Below are 16,527 nucleotides of genomic sequence, written 5' to 3'. Positions count from 1 at the left end.
AAATTTTAAAAGAAACTTTTAATTATGGAGTTTTGAAATGTCTAAAATCATTAATTTCTTTGTCGTCTGTACTGCCTAGTTCAATATTTTCTTGCACAAGTTGAGATAAGGGAAGTGATCAGAGAGATGATAGTTTGAAAGCAACCTTGAACTAGACAAAGTAATGCTGTGACATTGAAGGCTTGAAAGCAACCTCCATAATTAACATGAGCTAGCAAACTAGTGTAACCCATACTTTTGTTGAGGGTAACGTATCCGTAACCATCATTTGGTCAAATCTACAATTTCCATATCTTCATCTTCCCTCATTTATCTGACAACAAAAACTAAAACATAACAAGCCTGAGCCATCATCTACATTGTTAAATGCAGCAGCAGGAACAGCAGTCAGCAAATTCTACATTGTTAGCTTTGAGTTTTGAGAGGAGTAATCCAATCTGTAATCCTAAAAATCCCATGGTTGATTTGGAGCAGAGCTTGTTGCTAACACGCCACACTAACAAAGTGGCCTCGGGTATTGCAGCTGACGTTTGGTTGGATAAGACAGTCAAGGCTCAAACTTGTCTCTTTGACTTTTTTTTTTCCTTCTTTTAATCCAACACCGACTTCCCTTGAATGCTCCATAATTTCATTTCCATCCCTTATCTTATTGAACTTCAAAAACGATATTTGAAGTAAAATTTTAAATTTAATAATAAAAATTTAAAGTTTAAAGGTTGACAGTTCAAAATGTCAAAAAGAAAATCACTATCACCTTTTAAGATTTAATTTAATATTTTTAATTTTTTATAAAAAATAATAATGTTAAAATTTGTACACCGGATGTCATCAAATTATATTTTTAATTCAATAAAAAGCTGAAAAAAATTCGATTCCGTTTTTCAAATTAAGCAAAATTTGGTGGTAAATTCAAAATAAAAAAAAGGGGGGCCTAGATGACAATAATAAAAATTTTGGACCGTCTGTTTAATTAGGGCGGGAGTTAATTAAAATTTGATTATGCAAACTTTAGGAAAAAGAGCTTCATATCTGTTTATTACAGTAATCAAAATTTCACATTAATTTGTTATTTTAACCTCTTTTTAAATAACCCAAAAAAGAGAACAAAATCAGCACAGAAAAAGAAGAAAAAAAGCAAAAACAACTCAATCAGAAACGTTTCTGCTTTTATGCCTGCTCTGACTCATTTTAATGGCGCATCTGTACGGATCAGCTCCATCTACAAACCCTGAACCCGAAGAAATCTCCATGTTCCTTAACCAACTCATTCACAATTCCTCTTCTTCGTGCATGCAATTCAAGGCCAAGTGTGTTCACTCTTTTCCGTCTCAAGTGCCGGAATTGCCGCCGTTGGTGGGTAATTCTGGCGCCGGGATGGCAGTATCGGTTGAGGATCGGAACCGGCTCGACGGATCGGCTGTTCGAGCCGAGTCAGTGTCTCGAGCCAATTTCTCCGATCCTGAAACTTATTTTGGAGCCAATGTTAAAGATAGCGCCGACAATGCGTTGTCTTCTGCTGGTGATTTCAGTTATGACAGCGAGGTAAAATAATTTAAATGATTTTCTTTAATTTTCAATCCTTAAATTTTTTTTTTAAAAAATGAAAGCTTAGAATTTTCTTTTTCACCAATAGCGAAAGCTTTGATTAAGATTACGTTTGCGAATCTAGAAGGTTCCGGCAGCATCGAAGGTGCCATCAATTCAGGAGCGGCCAAGGAGTTCATTGAAGCGAAGCAGAGCAGCCGAAGTCCATAACTTGTCGGAAAAGGTTTGAATTTTTTAACAGTTCCAGTTTCTCAAAACGAATTTGATTAATTTTTGTTTTTGTTTGTTTGGCAGAGGAGGAGAAGTAGGATAAATGAGAAAATGAAAGCGTTACAGGATCTAATCCCAAACTCCAATAAGGTACTTAAAAACTGCCGCAACCAAACATAGCCTTCTCTCTCTTCTTTTTTTTTTTTTTTTTGTAATAAATGAGTTTTATCTTCTTTGGAGAGATAGACGGATAAGGCTTCGATGCTTGACGAGGCGATCGAGTACTTGAAGCAGCTTCAGCTTCAAGTACAGGTAAGTGTTCTTTTCTGTTTCTTATTTTGGTGTATTACGTTGTCGTTTTATAATTGTGCCTGCCCGGATTTAAGAAATGCTTGGGGTTATTTATGTTACTACTTCATTGATTCTTCTTAATTTCTATTATCTGTTTAAGAAATCTATGCAAATACATGGAAAAACAAAAAAAGAAACACACTCTTCCTCATTTCTAACGAAATAAGGAACCTTCCTAAAATCACTTCTATCCATGAAGCTTCCTACATTTTTTCCTTCCGTTTTGCTCTATCCCATTATATTTGCATACTCATCCTGTCTTCTCCTTCATATGCAAGTCCTTTCTTCCTCCTGAGAATACAGAGCCACCCCAGCACTGCAGCTGCCACCCCCGGCCTCTTCCTTCATGGCTAAATGGTGGATGGTTGCGATGCCTCTGCCATAATCTCTTACAATATCGTCAACAAGACTGAGTGTGATGCCAACAACAATCTTTCCCTTCCTGAAGATGTTTTTCATTCGTTGTGTGCTAAGACTGCTCTTGGGCTCTTCTGCACAGGCATTGTCTACTGTTCTATAATGCTTGCCCTTGCCACCTGTAACCTCATCAACAGGGTCGGTGGGCCTTTCTATACAGTTTGGCTTGACTGTAACATTTGCCTTCTATCCCACGTCTAACTAGGGTTGAAAGACATCTCTAGAGTTACCCATGACATGGCATCAGGATTTTTGCATCCAGAAAATTCACTATTTAAGAGATTGTTGTACTTATTGGTTGCCACACTTTTGGATTCTCACGTCGCAAAGAGGTTGCTTATAGGCTTTGCAGCTATAGCAGTAGCACACCAACTGGTCCCACATGTAACTCTCTAGTTTGCTGAAGCACTGAAGAAAATTTATGTGAATTATACTAACATCTCACAATGTTGGCATTTAATGACCTCATGCACCATCTAAGTTTGATAATGTGTATTACCAGAGTTCACAGAGAGGATTTGGCATAGTTCTCTGTTGAATGTCTCTATGACAAAGCAGTTTCTGCAGTCATGTGCCACTAATCAGTCTACATTTTCTTATGATTTTGCACTTGCAATGGAGAAACTTTTAAGTGTTTATGGTATCAAGACTAGGAGTGGGAGGAAAGGAGAGGTTAGGCAATGATGTGATGCTTTTAACTCTATTCATACTTAGATCACTTTGTTTTTGATGATGGTCATGGACGTGATTAGAAGAGAAAGGGATTTGTTTCATTTTTATACATTTATATTTTGTGTGATGATGATAATATCGGCTGTTGCACATGATGGTATGGAAGTCAATAAACACTGAGTGAAGATGAAATGGTAAAAACTGGATTTATTTTAAAATCGTTAGTTTGATATGTGTGATGGTATGGTGCAATACAAACTGAGCTAGAATCATGAAAAGTCAGTTTGATTTGTCGTCATTTCTTTAGCAGATGTTATCAATGAGAAATGGATTGAGTTTGTACCCAATGTACTTACCTGGAGTACTACAGCCAACGCAAATGCCTCCCACAGGCATGGATTATGAGGAGGGAAATGGATTCTTCAGTCCCAACGCAGGAGCAGGCACATTTTCTTCAAATGAAGAAAGCTCGAACACTACCTTTAATCTTTCCAACCCATGCCCCATCTCAAATCAGCCAATTATTGCACCTTCGGCTGCTAATGTATCTAATTTCAAAGCTTCATTTGGTTTTGAACCATCTGCTGAGCCACAGTATGGACCCTTCAGCCACTCCACATCTTCTAAGGTAAATTTAGCATGAACATGTAATGAATCTGTCAGAAAATTTCTGGGATTAACGTAAGCATTTTTTTTTTTGTAATGTGAAGGAAATCTGTAATGAAGGCAGGTCACAACTTCAATTAGAGATGAATCGTGCTGGGAATAACTCTTCATCAGGTGTGTCTTAGCCAAGCAGAAATTGTCGAGAAACTGAATGTAAAAACCTGAGACCACCATCACCATGTCTAAATCTTCCTCTGGTTCAAAAACCATAGAAGCTGCAAATGACATTGAAACTGGTGACCTTTATACTTGTTCCAGTTATTTATGTTATAAATTGTAACAGGTCGACACTATGGGATAGATGCTACTGGCATCCCTTTCATATCGTCCTTCCTCTGCATAAAGTGATAATTACTATCATTTATAAATACATGTTCTTTCTTTTTCCAGTTCTATGGAGTTAAAAATTGTTTTTTTTTTTTTTTCAGTATCTTCTTCTCAAGTAAAACGCTCCCCATTCTATCAAAAATGTAGAAATGAGCCTCATTTCATTTCAATGATGAGACCTTGAATGGCTAACAAGTAACAATTTGTTCAACCATATGTTAGGTTTTTTTAAGAAGATAGTTAGGAAAATCTAAAATTTTATTAGGACTTAATTTTAATGTAGAAACGTATTCTCTCTGAATCAACTCAAGGAACCGTATGTTAATTGTTGTGGAACATATGTTAAGCCTTCTATCATTTGAAATTAGGGTAAATGAACGGGATGATTACAAATAATTTGTGAATAGATAACAATTCGTGAATATGTTTAATTTTTATTCGTTCGTATTCATTTGTTAATCTCAATAAACAATCAGGAATAGGTCCTAAAAGGAGAGGATGGAGGTGTTTCGTAAAGGAATTATAACACAAAGATTCTTCATATCAAAAGGGAGTTGGTTTTGCCGCGTAATGACGATTGGCGTTCATAAAAAAACAAAACTTTCAGCTTTACTTTGTTTCTTTATTATTCTTCCTCTTCAGGGAATCTTCAAAAAGTATTGATAAGTTACACTTGACTGGCAATCATCTTTGAACGATAAAAAATAAATAGAAAGTTTCTGAAACTGAAACTTTTGCGTTTTATATATGATTGACAGAAAGATACAACAAAGAAAAAGATTGCCCGGGTTTTATCAATTTCATCTGCTGCACTTTAAACTGATACTGATATCGTCATTTGCTTGAAAAACTTAAACAGCTGAACCAAGGATACAGATGGAATGCAGGAATTGGAACTTTTTAATCATGCTTGTTTAGTTTTGTTGTTTTGACGCGTCTGGGTACCTAAAGCATCTTGCTGGCTGAGAGGTTAGTTTTTAGCCTCAATTTCACTCATATTTACACATCTGCCATTGCTCATTGGCATTTAATTTTCATTTTTTAGTGGTGGCAAAACTTGTAAATCACACAAAATTAGTTCTTTCCCTATTTCAAATCAGTTAAAATTTCCATAAATTAATTTCCTACCTGTTTCCTTCAGGATCATAGACAATTTATTCTAAAATAGGTAAACATAAAATTTCTTCTGAAAAAAAAAAAGGAATTTTGTAAAATGTCAGTGTCGTAAATAAAAGGATAAAGAGGGTGGACATGCTAGAAGAATATGATACCCAGGGCCCCACTTTAGAAATATTTTTAATAAACTCTGAACAAAGAGCTTAGCTTTCGGTTTTGTTTGGAAGCCAAATAACGGCATTGTCTCATGATTGTATTTTGGTCCTTTCCTTACAAGCTCATTCATCATCTTCTCCACTTCTGTACACTTCTGCCACCTTTTTCTCTTCATAAAAAAACTTCCCTTGTTTAACTTTCTCTCCATTTTATAAATGTACAAATCACACCTCTATATCTCCTCAAGGAAATATTATATGATAAATTGATGATTAAACCCTTTTTTTTTGGGTTCTTTTCAATTCTCTTCCTGGTTGATTGATCGGGGAATTGTGGTTGATGCCTTGAAGAAAAAGTTTGGTCATAAAACCATATAATTCAAGCTCTAATAGCCCAAATATTGAAACATGGTTGAGATGGATACAGTAGCCATAGCACAGGTGGGTCAGAAGAGAAGTAGGAAAGGAAGCTTGAAAAAGGGACAGGTTAATGGTGATTGTGGTGATGCTGGCGATCAATCGGAGCATGAGATGCATATATGGACAGAAAGAGAAAGGAGGAAGAAGATGAGGAACATGTTCTCTAGTCTTCACGCTTTGCTTCCTCAACTGTCTGCTAAGGTAATTAATACATAGTTATATGTAAGATGGAAAAAAAAAAATTATGGCCTAAGGGAGATGGAAAAGAAAAGAATTTGCTTTCCATGATATCTATATCCAAGTTTCATCACTTGCATGAACGTTTACTCCAAGGAAAAAAAAAGAGTAAATTAATTGCATGTCTTATCATTAATTCTGATAGGAATCCTTTAATGCAGATTTCTGATCCTCCAGAAAGTTATTGTTTGTGTTTCAACTTTTAATTACACGGGATTCTTTCAAAAGAAATTCTGATGAAATTTCTTTTCAATTTTACATAAACTTAAATATTAGTAGCATACATTTCAGAACATTTGGATTGTTTTTGTAATAATGTAGTTGATGACAAAGTCGATATATAAAGAGAAATTTCTGATATGAAAGTAGTGTAAGAGCAAGGAGGCAAGCTTGGCAGAATAAAGATATCTCTTTCGGATTTGCATTAGTTTCCTTCCGTGTGTCTGTTTAAATTTCGCCATTTTAGACATCTTAGTTGTTTATTTGAAAGAAAATTGATTGAAATCTATTCTAGTCCAAGAGCAAATTCTTACTGTATCTCATAAGAAGCTGCTTGCCTTGATCTCTTCATTTTAATATTTAAAAGGCACTAACATGTTGCAGACAAGTTGACAAACATAAATTAAACTTAACTGTTTAATACTTTAATCCTTAATCTTTTTACAGGCAGACAAGTCTACCATTGTTGATGAAGCGGTAACATACATCAAAAGCCTTCAACAGACTCTCCAAACACTTCAAAAACAAAAGCTTGAGAGACTAAGGAGTCCAACAATTGTTGACTATGACCAATCATCCGTAATCACATCGCATGTGCAAGTTACTGAATCAAGGGAAGCATTCTTGACAGATCAGGGACCTACAAATAACCATCCAATGACCATAGACGTGTCTCAAACATTTGCAGCCCAAATTTCTCCAGCTTGCTTTCAAACATGGTTTTCTCCGAATGTCGTAATTAATATGTGCGGGGATGATGCACAAATCAGTGTCTGTTCACCGAGGAAGCCAGGGATATTAGCCACCATCTTGTACATACTAGAAAAGCATCAGTTGGAGGTGGTGTCTGCTCACATTTCCTCGGATCAATATCGCTGCATGTACATGATCCATGTCCATGTAAGCATACTCCTAAGAAACATGGCCTCTTAAATCTTTCTGAAATATATCCTTGCTTTGTTCATTTTTTATTCTAACTAGATGTGGCGTTTTTTCTCTCAATTCAATTAGATCGGAAAGAGAAATTTTTTGTTAGAATGACTTAAAGTTTTGCCAATTAATGGGAGATTTTACCAGATAATTACTATAATTGATTAATTCATGCTGACATTGCTCTTTTTTTTGGATACATGAAAGGAACCAAAACTTCTAATTATAATGCCTGTAAATTTTCCATCATGAGTAACCTACATGCTCTTTCATTAGGCTTTAATTGGTGGTAAAATCTAGAGGTAAAAATTAATTGAATGTGATGCACAGTGAGGACAATAGAAAGAAACCCATGGTCCATGCCTCCATGGCAACAATGAATAAAGATACAGAAAAGGTCAGCCAAAATGGTTCTTTATTCGTATCTTTAAATTTTAGAAGACAGCTCACCATTGAGATTCGAAACGCCTTAAATAAACAGTCGGTGCAAGATTCAATGGTATATGTTCAATAGCTGCTCTTAAAAAAATGTAACTGATGCATTTATATACTTTATAAGAATCGTGTCCGCCTTATTAAACTACTTTCCCTGACAATGTGGGGTTTTTTTTTTTCCTGGATTAGGCTGGAGCAGCGTCTGACCAATTTCCGGAGGCACTGTCGGTTGAGGAGACATTCAAGCTGGCTGCAGGAGAGATGAACTTATGGCTCATGTCATGTTAATATATACTAGCAAATCAACACAAAGTATGGTCAATGCTTTACACCCCACAGGCTTGAATCCTAGTTAGCCTTCCCTACAGGAAATTGAGGAAAGTTTCTGTCTGCATGTGAGGCAAATCCAATGTTATTGGGGAACAAATCGTTTTCAAGAAATAATTAAATGTCCAAACTGAAATTTTGATAATGCAAATATGTAGAAGACGAAAAGAGTATGTAGAGCTCAGTTTACCAATATATACAGTTTCATCGCCTTATCTTTTACCCCTTTATTTTGCTGATCGATTTGTTAGGCTGCATTACATTTGGGAATAATCCTGCCAATAATGTTTCCATTGAAATGGAAATCTAATTGAATTCCAGGGTTGAGGAATGTGATCCCCAAAATGAACTACTGTAAATAGACAAAAATGGCTAAAAATCTACATCGGTGGTTTCTGTGTATGTTCGAAGAAAACATCTGTAATCTTTTCAGAAATAAAAGGAACAAAGTAACACAAAAGTAGCCCAAAACTCTGGCTTTGCTTCGCATTGACTGCCATACCTAATAGTCGAGGCATTGAAATGATGAGGCAAATGTGATCAGTGATATTTGAGGATGACCCCAAAATCATATTTTTAACCATTATGGAGTTGATGTGATCATCGTCCGAGAAATTTCGCTGTCAGGTGGGCAACCTGGCGGACCCTTTGATCAGCCTTTCACTTGCACCTTAATTATATTGGCCTTGTTGCTTTGCATATCAAAGGCATATGATATGAGCAAGGAAATTGTGACTTCTCTCCCATGTGACAATTCGATCGAACATTCAACATCTCAAAGGGAAAACCCAGGATCGCCTTAAGTTTTTTAGTTCATAATATTGAAAGCAAACATTCATGCACATTGCAGACACGAGACAAGTAGCTTCATCCTTGGAAAAACATTTGCATGTGCCTGGTGAAAAAGTACAACGTAGTTTTATTTTTTGTCTTAACGTTCTAGTAAGATGAGACAGTAATACGTGCCTGGTGAAAAATTAACGACCCATTTCTGGCCGTGGATCCAAAAGTTTGCCCAACTTGATGTTTTACCCTATTTTAAATCATGCCAAGCATGCAATTGGTAAATCAGACAAATAAAAATTAGATTTATATTTGATGATTATCATTATATAATGTTATTTATATATGGACTACATAATGGCATCTTAATAAAAAAAATATAATTTTTAGAACTAAATATATTTTTTAAAATTTTTAATTAATTTTTATGATATATCATTATTTGATTCATTAATAATGTATAATATAATATTTATACGTTGACAATGAATCAATATAAAATTATAAAAATTATTGAATTATTTCATAAATCAAGAAAACTGTGATAATCTTGTTTACTTTTTTGCATGCATCTAATATAATAAAAATTAAAAAAAAATGCAATAAACAAAAAAAAAGAGAATAATTCCAGTGAGAGAGCTTAATACTACAATCAAATGTAGTTCGACCTCAAGACAAGTAGACAACTATCAAAGAATCTTTGTTCGAAAATCATACTTGAACGCGAATCGGAAGATCCACATACCAAAGTCAAAGACGCTAACCTAGTCAGTAGTCACATTCCTTCTTACAAACAATCAAAATTATTATTATTATTATTATTTATTTAAAGTTTAAATATTAAAATTAAACTAAATAATTTTTCTTTTCCAAAACTTTTTTTATAAAGAAATCTTAATTTAAAAATAAAAAAATTATATATATTATTATTTAAAATTTAAATTTGATGAATTGCATCTTTTAAAAATAATTATATAAAATAATTTATTTAAATTTAAATGATGTAAGAGTTTAGTCTAAATGATTTATTCAATTTTTTTAAGAGTTAATTTTTAATAAAATTATAAATTGAATCTTAACACTTGTAATTTTTTTAATTTTTAAATCTTGATTGCTTATGTGTAAAAGGAAATCTCTCTTTTATTATAATATTTATAGAAATTAAAATATACTTGTATACTTGTATTGTACTACACCATTACTAAGTTATGGATTAAAATATTAAAAAAGTCTTTGAATTATTTTATTTTTAAAATAAATTTTTATATTTTTATTATATTTAAATTAATTTTTATTTTTAATTTATATTCAAATAGATTTTTATTTCAAATAAAAAATTAATTTATATTAAAAGTTTATTTATAAATAAATTAAAATTTTATTTATAAATAAATTAAAATTTTATTTAAATATAAATTAAAATTAAAATTTTATTTGAATAAAAATTAAAGTTTAATAATTTATTTAAGTGTAATAAAAATATAAAATAATAAAATTCAAAAGAAAATTTATTTTAACTTAAATTTTTATTAATAAACAATTAAATGTCTATATCATAACCCACTCACAATAATAATTAGAATATAATAACATGAATGAGTATATGCTTGACTATAATAGATTTTCTGCTATGCCAAGAATAAGATCAGATCATTCAGTAAGCCTTGAGTAGGGGGTTTCCCAAATTTTCCATCTTGTAATTCTAGAGGTCCCATCATGCCAGCTGCTGCCCTCTTTTTCTTTCACTCACTTCGAAAATCCCACTCTTCTACTCCCAGTGTCTACACTCTTTCTCTCTCTTTTGATGACCTTATATAATATCATCATTCCTTCAACAGTTCCACTCCTTATCACGTTCTCTCTTTCCTCTTCTTCGTTTCTTGACAAAAAGGATTACTTGAATTTGACTGTTTTTTTAGGCACAAAAGAAACAAAAACCAACTTGTAAGAAGAAGAAAGGACAACAGGGATAATGTCTGGTTATTCATTCTTAAACGATCAGCTCTCGAAACGCACCTCAATTTTCGGTTTGCGTTTGTGGGTTGTTCTTGGACTCTGCGTTGGAGCTGTTATAGTCATTGTTCTTTTCCTTATCTCCCTTTGGTTCACTTCTAAACGCCAAAACAAAGCAACAAGCAGCAGCAGCAACAACGTTAGGCCCGCTCATAACTCTACTATTCCCAAAGTTTCTAAGGAGATTCAGGAAATCCGGATCGACCCATCTCGTCATTCTAATCCGGACCTTAAGCTTCACCGAGCTTCAAACCCGGACCCACATCCAGAATCCGAGCCTGTATTGGTTCTTCATTCAGAAGAAGACAGCAGCCCTGTCTCTGGGCGCAACAGAATTCACATTGAGATAGGAAAGGATCATAGGATTGCGTACCCAGAGCGTGGATCCGGGTCGGGTCACGGGTCAGGTGAGGCCCGGCCTGGTGATCAAAGGATGGCGATTATGGCGGTTCCGGAAGTTTCCCACTTGGGGTGGGGACATTGGTATACTTTGAGAGAGCTTGAGGAGTCTACTAATGATTTTGCGGCTGAGAATGTGATTGGTGAAGGTGGTTATGGAATTGTTTATCGTGGCGTTTTGGAAGATAATACTGAAGTTGCTGTCAAGAATCTGTTAAATAATAGGTAAAAATGCTATCTCTTTCTTTATTTCTTTCTTTTTTTTTGGTCAAATTTGAAGTTTTTTGGTAGTTTTTTTTATGCATTTGTTGGATAAGTGTAAGCTTTTTCAGAAACGAGAGGAGGCTTTGTTGAATGGAGTCTTTGTTGGGGAAAATTAATTTTTGTTTTGGGTTTTTCTTGTATTTTTCTTTAGGGGTCAAGCTGAAAAGGAGTTTAGGGTTGAAGTGGAAGCAATTGGGCGCGTACGGCATAAGAATTTGGTGAGGTTACTTGGTTATTGTGCGGAAGGACCTCATAGGTACATACTATCTGTTTTTGTTGCATTTAGATCTTAATTTGCAGCATTGAAAGTTTGGACTTTATGTTAATGCCTGCAACCTTTTAGGCATTTTGAAATTTCAGCATCATTCAAGGATTTCCTAACATACTGAATTGGTGGTTATAGGATGCTTGTGTATGAGTATGTTGACAACGGGAATTTAGAACAATGGCTTCATGGAGATGTTGGGCCTTGCAGCCCTCTGACATGGGAGAACCGTATGAATATAGTGCTTGGAACTGCAAAAGGGTAAATTTTTGGTTGACCTAAAATGGTAACAGAGCTTGAATTGTCCTTGGGCTTTCCTATGTGTGCTGACAATGTTGTCTGCGAAAACTGAAAATTGATTTAGGTTGACATATCTGCACGAGGGACTTGAGCCTAAAGTTGTTCATCGTGATATCAAGTCAAGCAACATTTTGCTTGATAAGCAGTGGAATCCGAAAGTATCTGACTTTGGCCTAGCAAAGCTCCTGGGCTCCGAGAGGAGTTATGTGACAACTCGTGTGATGGGAACATTTGGGTTAGTTGAACTTCTCTTTGTGAAATCTTCTTGGTTATCTAATATTTTCATATGATCGTGTCTGATCATTTAGTACTGCCTCGGTTTTGTAGATATGTGGCTCCTGAATATGCTAGCACTGGCATGTTAAATGAGAGAAGTGATGTATACAGCTTTGGCATTCTTGTTATGGAAATAATTTCAGGAAGAAATCCAGTGGATTACAGCCGGCCTGAAGGGGAGGTTTGTAGTCTTTAACTAAGTTAATTGCTAATAGTCCTATGATCAAATCTAGATGGCTTTTCATGGTCATTTTTTTCTTTTTAATGTATGTAAGTTGTTTCAACTTTTAGGTAAATCTGGTCGAGTGGCTTAAAACAATGGTTACAAACCGGAATGCAGAGGGTGTTTTGGATCCAAGGTTACCAGAAAAGCCCTCTTCCAGAGCGCTGAAGCGAGCCCTTTTAGTCGCATTACGTTGTGTGGACCCAAATGCTCAGAAAAGGCCAAAAATGGGGCATGTGGTTCATATGCTTGATGCTGATGAGTTCCCGTTTAGAGATGTAAGTTGAAATAGTTATCAATGCTTATACCTAATGATAGTAACATCATTATCTCCAAGATGAATATTCTTATTTTAATCTCTTACTGTTAGTACTGAGTTTTAACCATGGATATCTAATATCCCCATGCCTTTAGTTGTTAAAACTTCATGGAGGAGCACAAACATTTCCTAGACAAACTAGTTTATGGTAGATTTTGTCATACAATTTTTGCTTCCATGTGTTTACCTTGATGTTTCTTTTCTTGTGCTATGTGTTTTAGTCAATTTAATGCACCAAATCATATCTTAAAATTGCTTGGGTTAGCGAAAATGCATATTTATCATATATACTTTGTCTCATTAATCATTTCATTATTGATGAGAAAATCAAGACAAGATTAGCAACTTTCGATTATGCTTGAGTTTAATTGGGTAATGAAACAATATTTACTAGGAAATAAACTACCCATGTTCCTCTAGAATCTATTGGATGATATTTTGGTCCAACTGCGTTAAGAAAATGCTTTTGCAATATACATTTCTTGAACATATAAATCATTCCTAAATTTGTTGATGTTATTCTGCCAAAACCCACCTTTTTTTTAGGGATTGTTATGTTTCATCTGGGTTATTCTTTCTGCATTTGAATTTCAGGAACACAGAGCTAGACGGGAGAACATGTGGTCACTACAAGATGGTGTAAAGGATAGATTGACAGACAAACCTGTAAATGAATCAGGTGATAGCAGCGGGTATGAAAGTGGTGCCCAAACCAATAGATCATTATGGAGAAAACAAGAACCTGAAGAGCAATAAATAGCCTTTCATACTCAGGTTAAGGTGAATTCACATGATGTTTAACTAATGACTTTCATGGAGAGCCAGCTTAGGCAAACACACTTCTAACTCTGTATGTGCATAATTCATGTCGTCCTGAAATGCAATTTGTCTTTTTGTAGATTATATAGCTTTTTTTTTTTTTTTGCCAAGCTCAGTATATGCCATTGGCAAATTAATAGATGCCTGTAATACTGTTTCTTCCTACATGGTTTCAGCTGGTAATAACGGAGCAGGTAGATTTCAGTACTAACAATGCTACATAATCCAGAAAAAAAAAATGATTTTGAGTTTTCAAAATGCTTCTACTCCGAACACAAATTCCCTCAATAAAAAATGATTATATGACAAAATATTCTTTTGAACTAAGTTAGGGAGTGATGAATAGTAACATTTGGGCCATACAATTCACATGCATCTCGATTTCATTGCCCTCCGGGTTTTAAAGGGGAGTGGGGGCTTTGTTTGTGACAGGAGATTGCCTTGATCACTAAAGGTATAGAAGAGGGCTAGGAATAATTGGAACTCTCCTTTTGTGGAGTTTGAAGGGGTTTTCTTTCTTTCATGTTTAGGCCTTTTGGTTCCCCCACAAATAAGACACATGTTGGGCACCCCATTTCCTGTTTTGGTAGCTTAATTTTTTCTGATAACTTTTTTGACTGAATCTTCAAAATTGACTAGTTTGCCGCCCCATAAACTTTATGAGATTTGCCTTTGTCAATTACTTATCAAGAATCCCATTGAGAACATTAAAGCTCAATCGCATATTGAATTTCTACTTAACACAGCAATGCAATACTAAAAAGTTAAATAAATAAATAAATAATAAAAATAAAAAAGTCAAAGGCAATCATCAAATGAGAGATTTTTTTCATTAAAAATATTTTGGATGGATTATTATATGCTATTAGGAGTTAGGACACTCGTGAATCCTTTTTAACTTTACTGGTGAAGTTTATTGTATGTGATCATTTTCATTTTTTTATAGTTTCTTTTTTGTAAAATTTAATGCTTTTATACTTATCTATGACTTATAATATGTTTTAAAAAAATGGGTTTGCTGCCGTTGGCCTAAACTGAAAGTTGGGGTCGACATCAAGAGTATAGCTGGACTCTTATAATGGCATCTGTCAAACTCTAAGCCCTCTTCAGTCTGAACTGCTTGAATTAACTGTGACCGAGTTTTCTTTTATTATCCCGGGCTCTTCTCTGCAACCTCGGAGATAAGTCAGTCAGGATTCCTCCCGTTTTGAGTCACTGTAAGCGTAATTCATGCCTCTCTTTCTTTTGCTTTTAGTTTTACTATTTGAATATAATCTGTTTGGAACTCGTTGAATATTCGTGTGGTTCTAGCTCAGTTTGACCCCAATCTGAAATTGTTAAGTTGGGAAATACTTACTGATGCAACTTTGCCAAGTGATTGGTGAAGTATCATGGGTTAATAAAGATAGACGTTTCTGAGAGTGGTCCATATGGATTATGTGCGTCTTTTATTCTCCAGGTTCTGACACTATATTGCCACTTTAGGCCTGTGTCTCCTTTCTCATGAGTTTTTTCCATCTGTCTCTTTCTCCTCTTGGTTGTCATGATTCATGAACGTTAACTTCAACTCGTTTTTCTTATTACGTCTTCATCTCAATTTTGTTTTCTAGCTCGTTTTTGCCCGCATTAATGAACAGGCGTTTGTTTCAGGATTTAGGCTTCATCTTCTACTTGTATGTATTCATAGAATTTCATGTAAAGTACAAAAACAATGCTCCAGTGGATCCAACACCGTATAAGCATAAGGGCAACGTATCAGAATGCAATCAGACATCATTTCCTCAACTTTTCTAGAAAGAATTTGACTCTTCCAAGTCTTCTTTGATCAGCAAAACAAAGATTGGATAGTCAATTCGGCTAAAGGAATTAACTCCTAGGCCTGCTGATTATAATATTATCATTCCAGGGATTTTCTGTGACAATTTAAAACTGAAACATAAGCTTTAGTCTAACCATACTCGTACAAATAGTCGAACTAAACAAATAAATGTCACAATCTAGATGCAGCACAAGAAAACAAATCTACTGTTTAAAGTCAAAGTGCGGAATCAAGATGTAAACTTCCTCTTGTTTTCTCTAGACCTGATGGCAGCTAAATATGGTGGCTGCATGTGCTGAATTACTCACTGCTTGTAAACGAGAAAATGAAGGAGAAATTAACATGGCATTGTGAGATATGTCTCATAAGAAATAAAAGGCCATTTACATACTTATCCCAACACTTAATGTGGATTTTCTGGTCAAGTGTTATGTAGCAATTGTTAGTTGTAACTCTGAGAGAACTCAGGAGAAAACAGATTTACTGCATACATTCTCCCTTTTCTGAGCTGTTGCTTTGGGTGAATGGAATTTTGGATTCATTGGCTTCTATTGCTTGGATAAAGCTATAAATGTCATATCTGGAACGGAACTTGAAATAGAGGAACAAAAAACTAAGCCAAAACAGAACAAATAAAGAAGTCTCACTGTTCAAAACGTAAACAGCTGAGGACCAAGTCTATGGATTTATCCTGATCAAAGATGTTACAAAGTTGAGGGGAATAAAGCTGTCAGAATTGGGTGCTTACAGCTAACTCCTTCCATTCTTTTTTTTTTTTTTTTCCCTGCTGGCTATAGCAGCAAGCAGTGCTGCTTGTAGATTGCTTTTCTTTAAACAAATGAAATTTAATTATTCAAGTACTGCAATTGATTGATAAGAGAACATATGGCAATTCCTACAACGTCGAGGGAGTTCATCTTAGAATTAAGAAAATTATAGATCAAGTTCATGACATTGAATTCCAATCTCATATTAAGAAACATTCAAATGTAGTGAGTAAAGATTAGGGTTTTTTCTGTG

The 16,527-nt window shown here is 34.7% G+C and overlaps 3 protein-coding genes across 6 annotated transcripts; all 3 read left to right on the top strand.

Annotated features, from left to right (window-relative positions):
- The first annotated feature begins 962 nt into the window (after positions 1 to 962).
- LOC111301150 (uncharacterized) lies at positions 963 to 4,250 on the top strand. 3 transcript variants are annotated; one of them, XM_089758176.1, is made up of 6 exons: positions 963 to 1,542; positions 1,673 to 1,768; positions 1,840 to 1,905; positions 2,002 to 2,067; positions 3,503 to 3,823; positions 3,906 to 4,250. In XM_089758176.1, the coding sequence occupies exons 1-6, from the start codon at positions 1,192 to 1,194 to the stop codon at positions 3,984 to 3,986; spliced, it is 981 nt and encodes a 326-aa protein (XP_089614302.1). In that variant the 5' UTR covers positions 963 to 1,191; the 3' UTR covers positions 3,987 to 4,250. The 3 variants fall into 3 exon arrangements, with proteins under 3 accessions (XP_089614302.1, XP_089614301.1, XP_022752355.2); XM_089758175.1 differs by having other exon boundaries at positions 1,670 to 1,768; XM_022896620.2 differs by having other exon boundaries at positions 980 to 1,542; positions 1,670 to 1,768; positions 3,506 to 3,823.
- A 251-nt stretch (positions 4,251 to 4,501) lies between these two features.
- Positions 4,502 to 8,249, top strand: LOC111299576 (transcription factor bHLH95-like). 2 transcript variants are annotated; one of them, XM_089758178.1, is made up of 4 exons: positions 4,502 to 5,157; positions 5,887 to 6,080; positions 6,783 to 7,235; positions 7,890 to 8,249. In XM_089758178.1, the coding sequence occupies exons 2-4, from the start codon at positions 5,991 to 5,993 to the stop codon at positions 7,986 to 7,988; spliced, it is 642 nt and encodes a 213-aa protein (XP_089614304.1). In that variant the 5' UTR covers positions 4,502 to 5,157; positions 5,887 to 5,990; the 3' UTR covers positions 7,989 to 8,249. The 2 variants fall into 2 exon arrangements, with proteins under 2 accessions (XP_089614304.1, XP_089614303.1); XM_089758177.1 differs by lacking the exon at positions 4,502 to 5,157 and having other exon boundaries at positions 5,196 to 6,080.
- A 2,231-nt stretch (positions 8,250 to 10,480) lies between these two features.
- Positions 10,481 to 13,765, top strand: LOC111318371 (putative serine/threonine-protein kinase At1g01540). The gene is made up of 7 exons (XM_022921239.2): positions 10,481 to 11,447; positions 11,638 to 11,742; positions 11,890 to 12,012; positions 12,116 to 12,286; positions 12,379 to 12,508; positions 12,619 to 12,828; positions 13,464 to 13,765. The coding sequence occupies exons 1-7, from the start codon at positions 10,783 to 10,785 to the stop codon at positions 13,623 to 13,625; spliced, it is 1,566 nt and encodes a 521-aa protein (XP_022776974.1). The 5' UTR covers positions 10,481 to 10,782; the 3' UTR covers positions 13,626 to 13,765.
- Positions 13,766 to 16,527: the final 2,762 nt, after the last annotated feature.

The sequence above is a fragment of the Durio zibethinus genome, chromosome 3 (assembly GCF_047325235.1).
Source record: "Durio zibethinus cultivar Kanyao isolate XHJ-2024 chromosome 3, ASM4732523v1, whole genome shotgun sequence".
NCBI lineage: Eukaryota > Viridiplantae > Streptophyta > Magnoliopsida > Malvales > Malvaceae > Durio > Durio zibethinus.
Note: the sequence above shows the minus strand (reverse complement) of the source record. Positions and strands in the feature narration are given on the sequence as shown.